This window comes from Leptodactylus fuscus, unplaced genomic scaffold (genome assembly GCF_031893055.1).
Source record: "Leptodactylus fuscus isolate aLepFus1 unplaced genomic scaffold, aLepFus1.hap2 HAP2_SCAFFOLD_84, whole genome shotgun sequence".
Lineage (NCBI taxonomy): Eukaryota > Metazoa > Chordata > Amphibia > Anura > Leptodactylidae > Leptodactylus > Leptodactylus fuscus.
The window spans coordinates 154,574-176,032 of NW_027440882.1; the positions used below are offsets into that span (position 1 = coordinate 154,574).

Genomic DNA, 21,459 nt, shown 5'->3' on the forward strand with positions numbered 1-21,459 from the left:
GTAGTGACTGTGTATAGTAGATCACTGAGCTCATAGGTAGTGACTGTGTATAGTAGATCACTGAGCTCATAGGTAGTGACTGTGTATAGTAGATCACTGAGCTCATAGGTAGTGACTGTGTATAGTAGATCAGTGAGCTCATAGGTAGTGACTGTGTATAGTAGATCACTGAGCTCATAGGTAGTGACTGTGTATAGTAGATCAGTGAGCTCATAGGTAGTGACTGTGTATAGTAGATCACTGAGCTCCTAGGTAGTGACTGTGTATAGTAGATCACTGAGCTCCTAGGTAGTGACTGTGTATAGTAGATCAGTAAGCCCATAGGAAGTGACTGTGTATAGTAGATCACTGAGCTCCTAGGTAGTGACTGTTTATAGTAGATCAGTAAGCCCTTAGGTAGTTACTGTGTATAGTAGATCACTGAGCTCCTAGGAAGTGACTGTGTATAGTAGATCACTGAGCTCCTAGGTAGTGACTGTGTATAGTAGATCACTGAGCTCCTAGGTAGTGACTGTGTATAGTAGATCACTGAGGTCCTAGGTAGTGACTGTGTATGGTAGATCAGTGAGCTCCTAGGTAGTGACTGTGTATAGTAGATCACTGAGCTCATCGGTAGTGACTGTGTATAGTAGATCACTGAGCTCATAGGTAGTTACTGTGTATAGTAGATCACTGAGGTCCTAGGTAGTGAATGTGTATAGTAGATCAGTAAGCCCATAGGTAGTGACTGTGTATAGTAGATCACTGAGCTCATAGGTAGTGACTGTGTATAGTAGATCACTGAGCTCATAGGTAGTGGCTGTGTATAGTAGATCAGTAAGCCCATAGGTAGTGACTGTGTATAGTAGATCACTGTGCCCATAGGTAGTGGCTGTGTATAGTAGATCACTGAGCCCATAGGAAGTGACTGTGTATAGTAGATCACTGAGCTCATAGGTAGTGGCTGTGCATAGTAGATCACTGAGCTCCTTGGTAGTGACTGTGTATAGTAGATCAGTAAGCCCATAGGAAGTGACTGTGTATAGTAGATCACTGAGGTCCTAGGTAGTGACTGTGTATAGTAGATCAGTAAGCCCATAGGAAGTGACTGTGTATAGTAGATCACTGAGCTCATAGGTAGTGACTGTGTATAGTAGATCACTGAGCTCCTAGGTAGTGACTGTGTATAGTAGATCACTGAGCTCTTTGGTAGTGACTGTCTATAGTAGATCACTGAGCCCATAGGAAGTGACTGTGTATAGTAGATCAGTGAGCTCATAGGAAGTGACTGTGTATAGTAGATCACTGTGCCCATAGGTAGTGGCTGTGTATAGTAGATCACTGAGTCCATAGGTAGTGGCTGTGTATAGTAGATCACTGAGCTCTTTGGTAGTGACTGTGTATAGTAGATCACTGAGCTCATAGGAAGTGAGTGTGTATAGTATATCACTGAGCCCATAGGAAGTGACTGTGTATAGTAGATCACTGAGCTCATAGGAAGTGACTGTGTATAGTAGATCACTGAGCTCATAGGAAGTGACTGTGTATAGTATATCACTGAGCCCATAGGAAGTGACTGTGTATAGTAGATCACTGAGCTCATAGGTAGTGACTGTGTATAGTAGATCACTGAGCTCATAGGTAGTGACTGTGTATAGTAGATCACTGAGCCCATAGGAAGTGACTGTGTATAGTAGATCACTGAGCTCATAGGTAGTGGCTGTGTATAGTAGATCACTGAGCCCATAGGTAGTGGCTGTGTATAGTAGATCACTGAGCTCTTTGGTAGTGACTGTGTATAGTAGATCACTGAGGTCCTAGGTAGTGACTGTGTATAGTAGATCAGTAAGCCCATAGGAAGTGACTGTGTGTAGTAGATCACTGAGCTCATAGGTAGTGACTTTGTATAGTAGATCACTGAGCCCATAGGTAGTGACTGTGTATAGTAGATAACTGAGCTCATAGGTAGTGACTGTGTATAGTAGATCACTGAGCTCATAGGTAGTGACTGTGTATAGTAGATCACTGAGCTCATAGGTAGTGACTGTGTATAGTAGATCACTGAGCTCCTAGGTAGTGACTGTGTATAGTAGATCAGTGAGCTCATAGGAAGTGACTGTGTATAGTAGATCACTGAGCTCATAGGAAGTGACTGTGTATAGTATATCACTGAGCCCATAGGAAGTGACTGTGTATAGTAGATCACTGAGCTCATAGGAAGTGACTGTGTATAGTAGATCACTGAGCTCATAGGAAGTGACTGTGTATAGTATATCACTGAGCCCATAGGAAGTGACTGTGTATAGTAGATCACTGAGCTCATAGGTAGTGACTGTGTATAGTAGATCACTGAGGTCCTAGGTAGTGACTGTGTATAGTAGATCACTGAGCTCATAGGAAGTGACTGTGTATAGTAGATCACTGAGCTCCTAGGTAGTGACTGTGTATAGTAGATCACTGAGCTCCTAGGTAGTAACTGTGTATAGTAGATCACTGAGGTCCTAGGTAGTGACTGTGTATGGTAGATCAGTGAGCTCCTAGGTAGTGACTGTGTATAGTAGATCACTGAGCTCATAGGTAGTGACTGTGTATAGTAGATCACTGAGCTCATAGGTAGTGACTGTGTATAGTAGATCACTGAGCTCATAGGTAGTGACTGTGTATAGTAGATCACTGAGCTCATAGGTAGTTACTGTGTATAGTAGATCACTGAGGTCCTAGGTAGTGAATGTGTATAGTAGATCAGTAAGCCCATAGGTAGTGACTGTGTATAGTAGATCACTGAGCTCATAGGTAGTGACTGTGTATAGTAGATCACTGAGCTCATAGGTAGTGGCTGTGCATAGTAGATCACTGAGCTCCTTGGTAGTGACTGTGTATAGTAGATCAGTAAGCCCATAGGAAGTGACTGTGTATAGTAGATCACTGAGCTCATAGGTAGTGACTGTGTATAGTAGATCACTGAGCTCATAGGTAGTGACTGTGTATAGTAGATCACTGAGCCCATAGGAAGTGACTGTGTATAGTAGATCACTGAGCTCATAGGTAGTGGCTGTGTATAGTAGATCACTGAGCCCATAGGTAGTGGCTGTGTATAGTAGATCACTGAGCTCATAGGTAGTGGCTGTGTATAGTAGATCACTGAGCCCATAGGTAGTGGCTGTGTATAGTAGATCACTGAGCTCTTTGGTAGTGACTGTGTATAGTAGATCACTGAGCTCATAGGTAGTGACTGTGTATAGTAGATCACTGAGCTCATAGGTAGTGACTGTGTATAGTACATCAGTGAGCTCATAGGTAGTGACTGTGTATAGTAGATCAGTAAGCCCATAGGAAGTGACTGTGTATAGTAGATCACTGAGCTCCTAGGTAGTGACTGTGTATAGTAGATCACTGAGCTCCTAGGTAGTGGCTGTGTATAGTAGATCAGTAAGCCCATAGGAAGTGACCGTGTATAGTAGATCACTGAGCTCCTAGGTAGTGACTGTGTATAGTAGATCACTGAGGTCCTAGGTAGTGACTGTGTATGGTAGATCAGTGAGCTCCTAGGTAGTGACTGTGTATAGTAGATCAGTGAGCTCATAGGTAGTGACTGTGTATAGTAGATCACTGAGCTCCTAGGTAGTAACTGTGTATAGTAGATCAGTAAGCCCATAGGAAGTGACTGTGTATAGTAGATCACTGAGCTCATAGGTAGTGACTGTGTATAGTAGATCAGTGAGCTCATAGGTAGTGACTGTGTATAGTAGATCACTGAGCTCCTAGGTAGTGACTGTGTATAGTAGATCACTGAGCTCATAGGTAGTGACTGTGTATAGTAGATTAGTAAGCCCATAGGAAGTGACTGTGTATAGTAGATCACTGAGCTCCTAGGTAGTGACTGTTTATAGTAGATCAGTAAGCCCATAGGTAGTTACTGTGTATAGTAGATCACTGAGCTCATAGGTAGTGACTGTGTATAGTAGATCACTGAGCTCATAGGAAGTGACTGTGTATAGTAGATCACTGAGCTCCTAGGTAGTGACTGTGTATAGTAGATCACTGAGCTCCTAGGTAGTGACTGTGTATAGTAGATCACTGAGGTCCTAGGTAGTGACTGTGTATGGTAGATCAGTGAGCTCCTAGGTAGTGACTGTGTATAGTAAATCACTGAGCTCATAGGTAGTGACTGTGTATAGTAGATCACTGAGCTCATAGGAAGTGACTGTGTATAGTAGATCAGTGAGCTCATAGGTAGTGACTGTGTATAGTAGATCACTGAGCTCATAGGTAGTGACTGTGTATAGTAGATCAGTGAGCTCATAGGTAGTTACTGTGTATAGTAGATCACTGAGGTCCTAGGTAGTGACTGTGTATAGTAGATCACTGAGCTCATAGGAAGTGACTGTGTATAGTAGATCACTGAGCTCATAGGTAGTGACTGTGTATAGTAGATCAGTAAGCCCATAGGTAGTTACTGTGTATAGTAGATCACTGAGCTCATAGGTAGTGACTGTGTATAGTAGATCACTGAGCTCATAGGAAGTGACTGTGTATAGTAGATCACTGAGCTCCTAGGTAGTGACTGTGTATAGTAGATCACTGAGGTCCTAGGTAGTGACTGTGTATAGTAGATCACTGAGCTCATAGGAAGTGACTGTGTATAGTAGATCACTGAGCTCATAGGTAGTGACTGTGTATAGTAGATCAGTAAGCCCATAGGTAGTTACTGTGTATAGTAGATCACTGAGCTCATAGGTAGTGACTGTGTATAGTAGATCACTGAGCTCATAGGAAGTGACTGTGTATAGTAGATCACTGAGCTCCTAGGTAGTGACTGTGTATAGTAGATCACTGAGGTCCTAGGTAGTGACTGTGTATGGTAGATCAGTGAGCTCCTAGGTAGTGACTGTGTATAGTAAATCACTGAGCTCATAGGTAGTGACTGTGTATAGTAGATCACTGAGCTCATAGGAAGTGACTGTGTATAGTAGATCAGTGAGCTCATAGGTAGTGACTGTGTATAGTAGATCACTGAGCTCATAGGTAGTGACTGTGTATAGTAGATCACTGAGGTCCTAGGTAGTGACTGTGTATAGTAGATCACTTAAGAGACATCTTTAGAATCTGATCCAGACTGTATGTTTGTTATTCAACCATTGGTGACTATTGGCTGACCTCACTTGTCCTTCGGTAATAGCTTTTGATGCCAAAGAAGGAATTTGAGATCTTCAAGGTAGGGCAGCTATTTGTGTGTGGACTGCTGGGCCCGGCCTTTCTGCTTTGCATGCTCTTTAGTCACTAGGTTTTTCTTCTCCTGCTTTGTTTGATCTGATCGAAATAGTCCTGAAGGCCAATAAGTTCCCCAAATGTTCCTCAGTAGCAATGAATGCTGAGATGAGGACTATACTCAGAACAGGGACTGGATGGCTCTGGCCTAACCACCTGAAGGGGAGAGTTTAGAAGCATCTGTCTTTGTATGGAATGGAAAGCCTCTGTTGATCCCAAAGATCATTTATGTTGATGTATCCAAGAGCCTTTCATTTAGGAGGATGGAGCTTAATATTATGGACTTTGTAAGAGGCCTACAGCTCATCCATTCTGGTCAAATCTCAGGACCATGCAGTCCCCACCCATTGAGTCACTCTCAAACCTAAAGCCTGAAGACAAGAGGTCTTCTGTCTGCTCCGAGGTGACCATGGTCTAAGGCGTTTCCTGGGTGACCAAAGACTAAGGCGCTGGTCTCTACTCCTGGGTGACCAAGGTCTAGGGCCGTGGCCTTAACTTTTGGTTGATCAGGGTCTAGGGCGCTGGTCTCTTTTCCAGGTTGTTCAAGGTCTGTGGCAGCTCCAGCACAAGCTTTGGTTTTATAGCAGTTGGAGAGCCACAGTATGGAGAACAGTTGTCTAGGGTCTGTATGAACATCACAGGTTCCTACATTACTAAAAGGTGTAGAAATTGATCCCATGACCAGGAGCGTCAATGTTCCATTGTGTGAATGTCTCCTTGGCCTAGAGCAGGCTTCCTGCTGTCCCTGCCTTGCATCTGCTGTGTCGTGTCTCCCTCTACTTATATAAGTTGCATAACTGGATTCTCTCTCCTTGCCGGCAGCAATTACTGGGAGAATTGTCAGAGGTAACCGCGGCTTTTTGTGCCTCCTTCTTCTGTGCCTTCCTTCCTGTAGACTAGGACTACACAGCGGCTCCTTGTTCTTCCTTCTTCTGTGCCTTCCTTCCTGTAGACTAGGACTACACAGCGGCTCCTTGTTCTTCCTTCTTCTATGTCCTCCTTCCTATAGACTAGGACTACACAGCGGCTCCTTGTTCTTCCTTCTGTGTCTTCCTTCCTATAGACTAGGACTACACGGCGGCTCCTTGTTCTTCCTTCTGTGTCTTCCTTCCTGTAGACTCGGACTACACAGCGGCTCCTTATTCTTCCTTCTTCTGTATCTTCCTTCCTGTAGACTAGGACTACACAGCGGCTCCTTGTTCTTCCTTCTGTATCTTCCTTCCTGTAGACTAGGACTACACGGCGGCTCCTTGTTCTTCCTTCTTCTGTATCTTCCTTCCTATAGACTAGGACTACACGGCGGCTCCTTGTTCTTCCTTCTGTATCTTCCTTCCTGTAGACTAGGACTACACAGTGGCTCCTTGTTCTTCCTTCTTCTGTGTCTTCCTTCCTGTAGACTCGGACTACACAGTGGCTCCTTGTTCTTCCTTCTTCTGTGTCTTCCTTCCTATAGACTAGGACTACACAGCGGCTCCTTGTTCTTCCTTCTGTGTCTTCCTTCCTGTAGACTCGGACTACACAGCGGCTCCTTGTTCTTCCTTCTTCTGTGTCTTCCTTCCTATAGACTAGGACTACACGGCGGCTCCTTGTTCTTCCTTCTTCTGTGTCTTCCTTCCTGTAGACTCGGACTACACAGCGGCTCCTTGTTCTTCCTTCTTCTGTGTCTTTCTTCCTATAGACTAGGACTACACAGCGGCTCCTTGTTCTTCCTTCTTCTGTGTCTTCCTTCCTATAGACTAGGACTACACGGCGGCTCCTTGTTCTTCCTTCTGTGTCTTCCTTCCTGTAGACTCGGACTACACAGCGGCTCCTTGTTCTTCCTTCTTCTGTGTCTTTCTTCCTATAGACTAGGACTACACAGCGGCTCCTTGTTCTTCCTTCTTCTGTGTCTTCCTTCCTATAGACTAGGACTACACGGCGGCTCCTTGTTCTTCCTTCTGTGTCTTCCTTCCTGTAGACTAGGACTACACAGCGGCTCCTTGTTCTTCCTTCTTCTGTGTCTTCCTTCCTGTAGACTAGGACTACACAGCGGCTCCTTGTTCTTCCTTCTTCTGTGTCTTCTTTCCTATAGACTAGGACTACACAGCGGCTCCTTGTTCTTCCTTCTGTGTCTTCCTTCCTGTAGACTCGGACTACACAGCGGCTCCTTGTTCTTCCTTCTTCTGTATCTTCCTTCCTGTAGACTAGGACTACACAGCGGCTCCTTGTTCTTCCTTCTTCTGTGTCTTCCTTCCTATAGACTAGGACTACACAACGGCTCCTTGTTCTTCCTTCTGTATCTTCCTTCCTGTAGACTAGGACTACACAGCGGCTCCTTGTTCTTCCTTCTTCTGTATCTTCCTTCCTGTAGACTCTGACTACACAGCGGCTCCTTGTTCTTCCTTCCTCTGTATCTTCCTTCCTATAGACTAGGACTACGCAGCGGCTCCTTGTTCTTCCTTCTTCTGTGTCTTCCTTCCTATAGACTAGGACTACACGGTGGCTCCTTGTTCTTCCTTCTGTATCTTCCTTCCTGTAGACTAGGACTACACAGCGGCTCCTTGTTCTTCCTTCTTCTGTATCTTCCTTCCTGTAGACTAGGACTACACAGCGGCTCCTTGTTCTTCCTTCTGTATCTTCCTTCCTGTAGACTAGGACTACACAGCGGCTCCTTGTTCTTCCTTCTTCTGTGTCTTCCTTCCTATAGACTAGGACTACACGGCGGCTCCTTGTTCTTCCTTCTGTGCCTTCCTTCCTGTAGACTAGGACTACACGGTGGCTCCTTGTTCTTCCTTCTTCTGTGTCTTCCTTCCTGTAGACTAGGACTACACGGTGGCTCCTTGTTCTTCCTTCTTCTGTGCCTTCCTTCCTGTAGACTAGGACTACACAGCGGCTCCTTGTTCTTCCTTCTTCTGTGTCTTCCTTCCTGTAGACTAGGACTACACAGCGGCTCCTTGTTCTTCCTTCTTCTGTGTCTTCCTTCCTGTAGACTAGGACTACACGGTGGCTCCTTGTTCTTCCTTCTGTGTCTTCCTTCCTGTAGACTAGGACTACACAGCGGCTCCTTGTTCTTCCTTCTTCTGTGTCTTCCTTCCTATAGACTAGGACTACACGGTGGCTCCTTGTTCTACCTTCTTCTGTATCTTCCTTCCTATAGACTAGGACTACACAGCGGCTCCTTGTTCTTCCTTCTGTGTCTTCCTTCCTATAGACTAGGACTACACAGCGGCTCCTTGTTCTTCCTTCTGTGTCTTCCTTCCTATAGACTAGGACTACACAGCGGCTCCTTGTTCTTCCTTCTTCTGTGTCTTCCTTCCTATAGACTAGGACTACACAGCGGCTCCTTGTTCTTCCTTCTGTGTCTTCCTTCCTATAGACTAGGACTACACAGCGGCTCCTTGTTCTTCCTTCTTCTGTATCTTCCTTCCTGTAGACTAGGACTACACAGCGGCTCCTTGTTCTTCCTTCTGTGTCTTCCTTCCTATAGACTAGGACTACACAGCGGCTCCTTGTTCTTCCTTCTTCTGTGTCTTCCTTCCTATAGTCTAGGACTACACAGCGGCTCCTTGTTCTTCCTTCTGTGTCTTCCTTCCTATAGACTAGGACTACACAGCAGCTCCTTGTTCTTCCTTCTTCTGTGTCTTCCTTCCTATAGACTAGGACTACACAGCGGCTCCTTGTTCTTCCTTCTGTATCTTCCTTCCTGTAGACTAGGACTACACAGCGGCTCCTTGTTCTTCCTTCTTCTGTATCTTCCTTCCTGTAGACTAGGACTACACGGTGGCTCCTTATTCTTCCTTCTGTGTCTTCCTTCCTATAGACTAGGACTACACAGCGGCTCCTTGTTCTTCCTTCTGTGTCTTCCTTCCTGTAGACTAGGACTACACAGCGGCTCCTTGTTCTTCCTTCTGTATCTTCCTTCCTGTAGACTAGGACTACACAGCGGCTCCTTGTTCTTCCTTCTTCTGTGTCTTCCTTCCTATAGACTAGGACTACACAGCGGCTCCTTGTTCTTCCTTCTGTGCCTTCCTTCCTGTAGACTAGGACTACACGGTGGCTCCTTGTTCTTCCTTCTTCTGTGTCTTCCTTCCTATAGACTAGGACTACACAGCGGCTCCTTGTTCTTCCTTCTTCTGTGTCTTCCTTCCTGTAGACTAGGACTACACAGCGGCTCCTTGTTCTTCCTTCTTCTGTGTCTTGCTTCCTGTAGACTAGGACTACACAGCGGCTCCTTGTTCTTCCTTCTGTGCCTTCCTTCCTGTAGACTAGGACTACACAGCGGCTCCTTGTTCTACCTTCTTCTGTATCTTCCTTCCTATAGACTAGGACTACACAGCGGCTCCTTGTTCTTCCTTCTGTGTCTTCCTTCCTGTAGACTCGGACTACACGGTGGCTCCTTGTTCTTCCTTCTTCTGTATCTTCCTTCCTGTAGACTAGGACTACACAGCGGCTCCTTGTTCTTCCTTCTGTGTCTTCCTTCCTATAGACTAGGACTACACAGCGGCTCCTTGTTCTTCCTTCTGTGTCTTCCTTCCTATAGACTAGGACTACACGGTGGCTCCTTGTTCTTCCTTCTGTGTGTTCCTTCCTATAGACTAGGACTACACAGCGGCTCCTTGTTCTTCCTTCTGTATCTTCCTTCCTGTAGACTAGGACTACACGGTGGCTCCTTGTTCTTCCTTCTGTATCTTCCTTCCTGTAGACTAGGACTACACAGCGGCTCCTTGTTCTTCCTTCTTCTGTATCTTCCTTCCTGTAGACTAGGACTACACGGTGGCTCCTTGTTCTTCCTTCTTCTGTATCTTCCTTCCTGTAGACTAGGACTACACGGTGGCTCCTTGTTCTTCCTTCTTCTGTGTCTTGCTTCCTGTAGACTAGGACTACACAGCGGCTCCTTGTTCTTCCTTCTGTGTCTTCCTTCCTATAGACTAGGACTACACGGTGGCTCCTTGTTCTTCCTTCTTCTGTGTCTTCCTTCCTGTAGACTAGGACTACACAGCGGCTCCTTGTTCTTCCTTCTTCTGTATCTTCCTTCCTGTAGACTAGGACTACACAGCGGCTCCTTGTTCTTCCTTCTGTATCTTCCTTCCTGTAGACTAGGACTACACGGCGGCTCCTTGTTCTTCCTTCTTCTGTGTCTTCCTTCCTATAGACTAGGACTACACAGCGGCTCCTTGTTCTTCCTTCTGTGTCTTCCTTCCTATAGACTAGGACTACACAGCGGCTCCTTGTTCTTCCTTCTGTGTCTTCCTTCCTATAGACTAGGACTACACAGTGGCTCCTTGTTCTTCCTTCTTCTGTATCTTCCTTCCTGTAGACTAGGACTACACAGCGGCTCCTTGTTCTTCCTTCTGTATCTTCCTTCCTGTAGACTAGGACTACACAGCGGCTCCTTGTTCTTCCTTCTGTATCTTCCTTCCTGTAGACTAGGACTACACAGCGGCTCCTTGTTCTTCCTTCTTCTGTATCTTCCTTCCTATAGACTAGGACTACACAGCGGCTCCTTCTTCTTCCTTCTTCTGTATCTTCCTTCCTGTAGACTAGGACTACACAGCGGCTCCTTGTTCTTCCTTCTTCTGTATCTTCCTTCCTGTAGACTAGGACTACACAGCGGCTCCTTGTTCTTCCTTCTTCTGTGTCTTCCTTCCTGTAGACTAGGACTACACGGTGGCTCCTTGTTCTTCCTTCTTCTGTGTCTTCCTTCCTGTAGACTAGGACTACACAGCGGCTCCTTGTTCTTCCTTCTTCTGTATCTTCCTTCCTGTAGACTAGGACTACACAGCGGCTCCTTGTTCTTCCTTCTTCTGTATCTTCCTTCCTGTAGACTAGGACTACACGGTGGCTCCTTGTTCTTCCTTCTTCTGTGTCTTGCTTCCTGTAGACTAGGACTACACGGTGGCTCCTTGTTCTTCCTTCTGTATCTTCCTTCCTGTAGACTAGGACTACACAGCGGCTCCTTGTTCTTCCTTCTTCTGTGCCTTCCTTCCTGTAGACTAGGACTACACGGCGGCTCCTTGTTCTTCCTTCTGTGCCTTCCTTCCTGTAGACTAGGACTACACAGCGGCTCCTTGTTCTTCCTTCTGTATCTTCCTTCCTGTAGACTAGGACTACACGGCGGCTCCTTGTTCTTCCTTCTGTATCTTCCTTCCTGTAGACTAGGACTACACAGCGGCTCCTTATTCTTCCTTCTTCTGTATCTTCCTTCCTGTAGACTAGGACTACACGGTGGCTCCTTGTTCTTCCTTCTTCTGTATCTTCCTTCCTGTAGACTAGGACTACACAGCGGCTCCTTGTTCTTCCTTCTTCTGTGTCTTGCTTCCTGTAGACTAGGACTACACAGCGGCTCCTTGTTCTTCCTTCTTCTGTGTCTTGCTTCCTGTAGACTAGGACTACACAGCGGCTCCTTGTTCTTCCTTCTTCTGTGTCTTGCTTCCTGTAGACTAGGACTACACAGCGGCTCCTTGTTCTTCCTTCTTCTGTGTCTTGCTTCCTGTAGACTAGGACTACACAGCGGCTCCTTGTTCTTCCTTCTGTGTCTTCCTTCCTATAGACTAGGACTACACAGCGGCTCCTTGTTCTTCCTTCTTCTGTGTCTTGCTTCCTGTAGACTAGGACTACACAGCGGCTCCTTGTTCTTCCTTCTTCTGTGCCTTCCTTCCTGTAGACTAGGACTACACAGCGGCTCCTTGTTCTTCCTTCTTCTGTGTCTTGCTTCCTGTAGACTAGGACTACACAGCGGCTCCTTGTTCTTCCTTCTTCTGTATCTTCCTTCCTGTAGACTAGGACTACACAGCGGCTCCTTGTTCTTCCTTCTGTATCTTCCTTCCTGTAGACTAGGACTACACAGCGGCTCCTTGTTCTTCCTTCTTCTGTGTCTTCCTTCCTGTAGACTAGGACTACACAGCGGCTCCTTGTTCTTCCTTCTTCTGTGTCTTGCTTCCTGTAGACTAGGACTACACAGCGGCTCCTTGTTCTTCCTTCTGTGTCTTCCTTCCTGTAGACTAGGACTACACAGCGGCTCCTTGTTCTTCCTTCTGTATCTTCCTTCCTGTAGACTAGGACTACACAGCGGCTCCTTGTTCTTCCTTCTTCTGTATCTTCCTTCCTGTAGACTAGGACTACACAGCGGCTCCTTGTTCTTCCTTCTTCTGTATCTTCCTTCCTATAGACTAGGACTACACAGCGGCTCCTTGTTCTTCCTTCTTCTGTGTCTTCCTTCCTGTAGACTAGGACTACACAGCGGCTCCTTGTTCTTCCTTCTTCTGTGCCTTCCTTCCTGTAGACTAGGACTACACAGCGGCTCCTTGTTCTTCCTTCTTCTGTATCTTCCTTCCTGTAGACTAGGACTACACAGCGGCTCCTTGTTCTTCCTTCTTCTGTGTCTTGCTTCCTGTAGACTAGGACTACACAGCGGCTCCTTGTTCTTCCTTCTTCTGTGTCTTGCTTCCTGTAGACTAGGACTACACAGCGGCTCCTTGTTCTTCCTTCTTCTGTGCCTTCCTTCCTGTAGACTAGGACTACACGGCGGCTCCTTGTTCTTCCTTCTTCTGTATCTTCCTTCCTATAGACTAGGACTACACAGCGGCTCCTTGTTCTTCCTTCTTCTGTGTCTTGCTTCCTGTAGACTAGGACTACACAGCGGCTCCTTGTTCTTCCTTCTTCTGTGTCTTGCTTCCTGTAGACTAGGACTACACAGTGGCTCCTTGTTCTTCCTTCTTCTGTGTCTTGCTTCCTGTAGACTAGGACTACACAGCGGCTCCTTGTTCTTCCTTCTTCTGTATCTTCCTTCCTATAGACTAGGACTACACAGCGGCTCCTTGTTCTTCCTTCTTCTGTGTCTTCCTTCCTGTAGACTAGGACTACACAGCGGCTCCTTGTTCTTCCTTCTTCTGTGCCTTCCTTCCTGTAGACTAGGACTACACAGCGGCTCCTTGTTCTTCCTTCTTCTGTATCTTCCTTCCTGTAGACTAGGACTACACAGCGGCTCCTTGTTCTTCCTTCTTCTGTGTCTTGCTTCCTGTAGACTAGGACTACACAGCGGCTCCTTGTTCTTCCTTCTTCTGTGTCTTGCTTCCTGTAGACTAGGACTACACAGCGGCTCCTTGTTCTTCCTTCTTCTGTGTCTTGCTTCCTGTAGACTAGGACTACACAGTGGCTCCTTGTTCTTCCTTCTTCTGTGTCTTGCTTCCTGTAGACTAGGACTACACAGCGGCTCCTTGTTCTTCCTTCTGTGTCTTGCTTCCTGTAGACTAGGACTACACAGTGGCTCCTTGTTCTTCCTTCTTCTGTGTCTTGCTTCCTGTAGACTAGGACTACACGGCGGCTCCTTGTTCTTCCTTCTCTTTACCTGTAGACTGTGGTTTGGTTGAGTGTCGTCATTGGCATTAGCATAACTTGATGTTCTTAAAGCGTATCTAAACTTGTGGCAGCTTTTGCAATAACCTTAGTAAGACATTTTGATGACCTCGGTAGATGTTCTGGTTGGGAGAAGATGTGCTTAGTAGGGTGGGAGAAGTGACGATGTCAGTGGGGTCAGAACATCCGCTTGTCACTGATTTACTAAAGACATCGCTTCTGTCATCTTGTCACATCTTTTCTGAGCAGACTCATCCCTCAGGACGTCACTTCTCCCAAATGGGACTTCCATGTTGTGATTCCAAGGAGAAACTTGCAACTGTCTTCAGAGCCGTGTAGTGTCTCTAGATAAGTGTCTGTATCTTCACACACATTCACACTATAACCACTGTGAGATATCTACACACACCTACAGATAGCGCCCGTATATATTATTGTCTGTATCTTGTCTCTATATCATCCAATTTTTTTTCTTCATAGAAACAAAAATCTGAATTTATTGCAAGACACACAGAGCCAAATGTGACCGCGCCCAGCCCCCCTCCAACCCCTGTTCCTGCTCCTCCAGGAGTTTCCATCTCTAAATCACAGTCTTATCCTTCAGAAAATCTAGTCAGCCGACAAAGCAGCACTTCTAGTGACAGTGGGGGCAGCGGAGCAAGAGACCCCCAAGTGTCCAAGACGTCTGATCGTAAGTCCTCAGAAGAGTGGCTGTGTTTATACTATATAAATATAACTTGGTGCAGGGATCGGTTGAGGGCCGTGTACCGTGCGGATAAGGAGGGGGGGGCCATGTACCGTGCGGATAAGGAGGGGGCCATGTGCCGTGCGGATCAGGAGGGGGGGCCATGTACCGTGCGGATCAGGAGGGGGGCCATGTACCGTGCGGATCAGGAGGGGGGGCCATGTACCGTGCAGATAAGGAGGGGGGGGGCCATGTACCGTGCGGATAAGGAGGGAGGGCCATGTACCGTGCGGATAAGGAGGGGGGGCCATGTACCGTGCGGATCAGGAGGGGGGCCATGTACCGTGCGGATCAGGGGGGAAACCATGTACCGTGCGGATAAGGAGGGGGGGGCCATGTACCGTGCGGATCAGGAGGGGGGGCCATGTACCGTGTGGATCAGGAGGGGGGGGCCATGTACCGTGCGGATCAGGAGGGGGGGCCATGTACCGTGCGGATAAGGAGGGGGGGGCCATGTACCGTGCGGATAAGGAGGGAGGGCCATGTACCGTGCGGATAAGGAGGGGGGGCCATGTACCGTGCGGATCAGGAGGGGGGCCATGTACCGTGCGGATAAGGAGGGGGGGGACATGTACCGTGCGGATAAGGAGGGGGGGGGCCATGTACCGTGAGGATAAGGAGGGAGGGCCATGTACCGTGCGGATAAGGGGGGAAGCCATATACCGTGCGGATCAGGAGGGGGGGACCATGTACCGTGCGGATAAGGGGGGAAGCCATATACCGTGCGGATCAGGAGGGGGGGGGCCATGTACCATGCAGATCAGGGGAAAAGCCATGTACCGTGCAGATCAGGAGGGAGGGCCATGTACCGTGCGGATCAGGAGGGAGGGCCATGTACCGTGCGGATCAGGGGGGAAGCCATGTTCCGTGCAGATCGGGGGGGGGGGCCGTGTACCGTGCGGATCAGGAGGGGGGCCGTGTACCGTGCGGATAAGGAGGGGGGGCCATGTACCGTGCGGATCAGGAGGGGGGCCATGTACCGTGCGGATCAGGGGGGAAGCCATGTACCGTGCGGATCAGGGGGGAAGCCATATACCGTGCGGATAAGGAGGGGGGCCATGTACTGTGTGGATCAGGAGGGGGGGCCATGTACCGTGCGGATCAGGAGAGGGGCCATGTACCGTGCGGATAAGGAGGGGGGGGACATGTACCGTGCGGATAAGGAGGGGGGGGGCCATGTACCGTGCGGATCAGGGGGGAAGCCATATACCGTGCGGATAAGGAGGAGGGCCATGTACCGTGCGGATCAGGAGGGAGGGCCATGTACCGTGCGGATCAGGGGGGAAGCCATGTACCGTGCGGATCAGAGGGCGGGCCATGTAACGTGCAGATCAGGGGGGAAGCCATGTAACGTGCAGATCAGGGGGGAAGCCATGTAACGTGCAGATCAGGGGGGAAGCCATGTAACGTGCAGATCGGTTGAGGGCCATGAAAGATCCTGCAGGACCAGGCTGCAGTGTGATATACGATCAATCCTACACAATGCCCCCCATTTTCTGGTCCAGTAGGGTTGTGTATAGGGTTAGGCTTGTATTGTGTGGCAGTGGCCTAGCTAAAGCAGGATAAGAACACTGATAAGGTTCTGGATGATGTGACAGATGAGACCACTGGCTCCAGACCTGAGGTTTACAGATCTCTTAATCTCTGTATGTGTTGGGGGGGCTGAGTGGTCTGGGGGGGTCTGGTCCGTCCCCTCCAGGTCTATGTCCTTAGATGTTTGGCTGCCATCACACTGCCCCCCTAGAGCCCACTGAAGGCCTGTCGTCTTCGTTTCTCCTGCAGATCAGGCGCTATAGACTTTGTGAAATGTGTCTTGTCTTTTAGGGAGGAAGTCTCAGATGGAAGAAGTTCAGGACGAGTTAGTTCATAGACTGACCATCGGACGTAACGCAGCACAGAAAAAATTCACCGTCCCGCGTCAAAATGTGCCAGTGGTGAATATCTCGTACAGCTCGTGTGCAGAGGACGTGAAGACCTGGCTGCTCGCAAAGGGCTTCAGCTCCGTGTAGGTCCCTCATGAGGAATCGGAGGACTTGGGGTTTCGATGTTTAATACTGTACATGCCCCCTCTTCTTCCAGCCCCCCCATGTAGATATAACAGCCATGTAGGCCCCTGGGAATAAAGGGGGACTCTGGGCATCAAAGAAGTTCAGGCCTTGTTGTTTCCATTTATATCACTAGATGCCCCCTCTTCTCCCAGCACCCTCATGTAGATGCCCCCTCTTCTCCCAGCACCCCTATGTAGATGCCCCCTCTTCTCCCAGCGCCCCTATGTAGATGCCCCCTCTTCTCCCAGCACCCCTATGTAGATGCCCCCTCTTCTCCCAGCGCCCCTATGTAGATGCCCCCTCTTCTCCCAGTACCCCTATGTAGATGCCCCCTCTTCTCCCAGCACCCCTATGTAGATGCCCCCTCTTCTCCCAGCGCCCCTATGTAGATGCCCCCTCTTCTCCCAGCGCCCCTATGTAGATGCCCCCTCTTCTCCCAGCACCCCTATGTAGATGCCCCCTCTTCTCCCAGCACCCCTATGTAGATGCCCCCTCTTCTCCCAGCGCCCCTATGTAGATGCCCTGTACACTGCATAGGCTGACGGCTGGGGCTGCACGTACAGTCACTTTCTCTCACCTTTCTCAGGATCTCCGCTTGCTGTAGTGAATGGGACTTTTCATATTTAGGGGCTTTAAGACCACCTGGGCATGGACTATACTTGTATTCGCTACGATCCCTGGGGGGAGGGGTGGTATTGGGTGAATTATTCTATCATCAGGGGATTGCACTATTTTACACATCATTGCTGTTCTCTACAGAACTGTGGATTGTCTTGGAGTATTAACCGGAGCGCAGCTCTTCTCTCTGACAAAGGATGAGCTGAGGACGGTCTGTCCAGAGGGGCCGAGGGTCTACAACCAGGTGACGGTGCAGAAAGCAACTCTGGAGGTAATGTGTGTGTCTAGAATGTGGACCCTGGCTCACAAGGGGCCCTCACTGACCGCAGTTGCTACACTGGGAGTTGGGGGAGGGGGGGGGGGTTATTCCTTAATTTTGGGGGAAATGAGATAGTCACAGACAATGATGTGAACACAATGAGGAGCTCAGATCCTCCCAGCTATGGAAGTGCTGACTATACGTCAAGTGCACTCAGTCATCCTGATACGGATACAGCTGTGCATGATGCCTGCCCCTGCCGTCTAGGGCCGCCGCAGATGTGGTCGCCCCTGCCGTCTAGGGCCGCCGCAGATGTGGTCGCCCCTGCCGTCTAGGGCCGCCGCAGATGTGGTCGCCCCTGCCGTCTAGGGCCGCCGCAGATGTGGTCGCCCCTGCCGTCTAGGGCCGCCGCAGATGTGGTCGCCCCTGCCGTCTAGGGCCGCCGCAGATGTGGTCGCCCCTGCCGTCTAGAGCCGCCGCAGATGTGGTCGCCCCTGCCGTCTAGAGCCGCCGCAGATGTGGTCGCGCCTTCCGTCTAGAGCCTCCGCAGATGTGGTCGCGCCTTCCGTCTAGAGCCGCCGCAGATGTGGTCGCGCCTTCCGTCTAGAGCCTCCGCAGATGTGGTCGCGCCTTCCGTCTAGAGCCGCCGCAGATGTGGTCGCGCCTTCCGTCTAGAGCCGCCGCAGATGTGGTCGCCCCTGCCGTCTAGGGCCGCCGCAGATGTGGTCGCCCCTGCCGTCTAGAGCCGCCGCAGATGTGGTCGCCCCTGCCGTCTAGAGCCGCCGCAGATGTGGTCGCCCCTGCCGTCTAGAGCCGCCGCAGATGTGGTCGCCCCTGCCGTCTAGAGCCGCGGCAGATGTGGTCGCCCCTGCCGTCTAGAGCCGCCGCAGATGTGGTCGCCACTGCCGTCTAGGGCCGCCGCAGATGTGGTCGCCCCTGCCGTCTAGGGCCGCCGCAGATGTGGTCGCCCCTGCCGTCTAGGGCCGCCGCAGATGTGGTCGCCCCTGCCGTCTAGGGCCGCCGCAGATGTGGTCGCCCCTGCCGTCTAGGGCCGCCGCAGATGTGGTCGCCCCTGCCGTCTAGGGCCGCCGCAGATGTGGTCGCCCCTGCCGTCTAGGGCCGCCGCAGATGTGGTCGCCCCTGCCGTCTAGGGCCGCCGCAGATGTGGTCGCCCCTGCCGTCTAGGGCCGCCGCAGATGTGGTCGCCCCTGCCGTCTAGAGCCGCCGCAGATGTGGTCGCCCCTGCCGTCTAGGGCCGCCGCAGATGTGGTCGCGCCTTCCGTCTAGAGCCGCCGCAGATGTGGTCGCCCCTGCCGTCTAGGGCCGCCGCAGATGTGGTCGCCCCTGCCGTCTAGGGCCGCCGCAGATGTGGTCGCCCCTGCCGTCTAGGGCCGCCGCAGATGTGGTCGCCCCTGCCGTCTAGGGCCGCCGCAGATGTGGTCGCCCCTGCCGTCTAGGGCCGCCGCAGATGTGGTCGCCCCTGCCGTCTAGGGCCGCCGCAGATGTGGTCGCCCCTGCCGTCTAGGGCCGCCGCAGATGTGGTCGCCCCTGCCGTCTAGAGCCGCCGCAGATGTGGTCGTCCCTGCCGTCTAGAGCCGCCGCAGATGTGGTCGCCCCTGCCGTCTAGAGCCGCCGCAGATGTGGTCGCCCCTGCCGTCTAGAGCCGCCGCAGATGTGGTCGCCCCTGCCGTCTAGGGCCGCCGCAGATGTGGTCGCCCCTGCCGTCTAGAGCCGCCGCAGATGTGGTCGTCCCTGCCGTCTAGAGCCGCCGCAGATGTGGTCGCCCCTGCCGTCTAGAGCCGCCGCAGATGTGGTCGCCCCTGCCGTCTAGGGCCGGTCACAGAATGTCTTGGCTGGTTACTAATCTGAAGTACAAATCTTATCTTCCCTTTCTCTTCTAGAAAATGACTGGAAGTTCTGAGCTGCAGGAAGTCATGAGAAAACGGCAAGAGAAGATTAACGCTGCGGCCAGTGACTCCGGGGTGGAATCTTTTGATGAAGGAAACAATCACTGACTTTGTCTTTTCCATCATTTGCCAATCTCGTTCCTGGACTCGCCTCACGGTCACTTTACCTTGTTTGATTCTCCAGGCTGATCATACAATCACAGCATTGAAAGTGAGACCCCTGAGCTTGTCTGCTGGTGGAGGAGATGGTAGGGGGAGCATTCTGCCCTATGGTGGTGGGGGGGAGCATTCTGCCCTATGGTGGTGGGGGGGAGCATTCTGCCCTATGGTGGTGGGGGGGAGCATTCTGCCCTATGGTGGGGGGGGGGCTGAGTGACTTGTACAGGCAATGATGAATAGTTTCTGCACGTGGCTGGCTCTGCCCCTATCGTGTCTATCGCCGCAGTATTAGATGTTCTCCATCGTCCATGGCTCATGTCCGCACGCCTGGAGCCGGGTTCAGGTTTCTTGTATATTTGTCTTCTATGAATAAAAGTTTAGTTGGTTATTGAGTAAATGATAAATATAGAAATTATTTTTCTGAGGTTTTTGAGTAAAGTGTTTTTACCGAGCTTCTCTTCATGTCTTATGTCGAGTCATTGTGTGAGACTTGTGAGGTGTAGAAAGGGCTGGATGTGAAGACGATGGTGGAAACGGGTGCGCGTGGACAGAGAGGAGCTCAATACAGGGACCTGTGAGGAGAGGAAGCGGATGGAGGGGCTGAGGAGCTATATATATATATATATATATATATATATATATATAGCAGCCCCTCTGTAGAGGGGCTGCGGATATATAGACTGGTGTGGACAGAGAGGAGCTCTGTAGAGGGGCTGCGGATATATAGACTGGTGTGGACAGAGAGGAGCTCTATAGAGGGGCTGCGGATATATAGTCTGGTGTGGACAGAGAGGAGCTCTGTAGAGGGGCTGCGGATATATAGACTGGTGTGGACAGAGAGGAGCTCTATAGAGGGGCTGCGGATATATAGTCTGGTGTGGACAGAGAGGAGCTCTATAGAGGGGCTGCGGATATATAGACTGGTGTGGACAGAGAGGAGCTCTATAGAGGGGCTGCGGATATATAGACTGGTGTGGACAGAGAGGAGCTCTATAGAGGGGCTGCGGATATATAGTCTGGTGTGGACAGAGAGGAGCTCTATAGAGGGGCTGCGGATATATAGTCTGGTGTGGACAGAGAGGAGCTCTATAGATGGGCTGCGGATATATAGACTGGTGTGGACAGAGAGGAGCTCTATAGAGGGGCTGCGGATATATAGACTGGTGTGGACAGAGAGGAGCTCTATAGAGGGGCCTGTGAGGAGGTGAACATGGGGCTGCTCTGAATGTTGGAGCGAAAGGATTGAGATCTAAATGTAACCCTAAAATCCTAAGCCTGATGTCTCCTGGGCAGCCCATCAAAAAATATTGTGCTCAGTGCATATTGTTATGGGGTCCAATATTGAGGTGTTACATAGTTGTTGCAAGGGCCAGCATGATCCAAAATGAGGGGAGCGGGAGATGCTTACACACTGCAACAGCACTTAACGCTTATAGCCCCCAGACCCCCCACCCTTTCCTTGCTGAAGCATTTACAAGGTCATGTGTGCAGGTGCCAGAGCTCAGAAAAGAGGTAAATTGTCCCGGGAGCTACGAGAGGTAAGTGCAGTGGTGTAACTAGGAATGTCGGGGGCCCTGTGGCCCTCGAACTTTTGACATGGGGCACCGACTGACGCCGAAGACCCCAACCGACATTCCCCACACACACACTATTATGCCCTATAATGTACCCTGTACACACAGTATTATCCCCCATAGTGGCCCCGGCACACAGTATTATCCCCCATAGTGTCCCCCGCACACAGTATTATACCCCATAGTGGCCCCTGCACACAGTATTATCCCCCATAGTGGCCCCCGCACACAGTATTATCCCCCATAGTGGCCCCCGCACACAGTATTATCCCCCATAGTGGCCCCCGCACACAGTATTATGTCCCATAGTGGCCCCCGCACACAGTATTATCCCCCATAGTGGCCCCCGCACACAGTATTATCCCCCATAGTGGCCCCCGCACACAGTATTATGTCCCATAGTGGCCCCCGCACACAGTATTATGTCCCATAGTGGCCCCCGCACACAGTATTATGTCCCATAGTGTCCCCCGCACACAGTATTATCCCCCATAGTGGCCCCCGCACACAGTATTATCCCCCATAGTGGCCCCCGCACACAGTATTATGTCCCATAGTGGCCCCCGCA

At 50.3% G+C, this 21,459-nt stretch overlaps 1 protein-coding gene across 4 annotated transcripts in view; it reads left to right on the forward strand.

Moving 5' to 3' along the window:
* Positions 1–19,421, forward strand: part of EPS8 (EGFR pathway substrate 8, signaling adaptor) — a 100,665-nt gene extending 81,244 nt beyond the window's left edge. For 2 of the 4 annotated variants that reach the window (XM_075262050.1, XM_075262053.1), the window contains 6 exons: positions 5,159–5,194; positions 6,070–6,093; positions 14,062–14,272; positions 16,151–16,331; positions 17,134–17,263; positions 19,153–19,421. In XM_075262050.1, the coding sequence (XP_075118151.1) occupies positions 5,159–5,194; positions 6,070–6,093; positions 14,062–14,272; positions 16,151–16,331; positions 17,134–17,263; positions 19,153–19,266 (696 nt within the window). In that variant the 3' untranslated portion in view covers positions 19,267–19,421. The remainder of the gene's footprint in view (positions 1–5,158; positions 5,195–6,069; positions 6,094–14,061; positions 14,273–16,150; positions 16,332–17,133; positions 17,264–19,152) is intronic. The other 2 variants (XM_075262051.1, XM_075262052.1) reach the window with 2 other exon arrangements.
* The last annotated feature ends 2,038 nt before the right edge of the window (positions 19,422–21,459 follow it).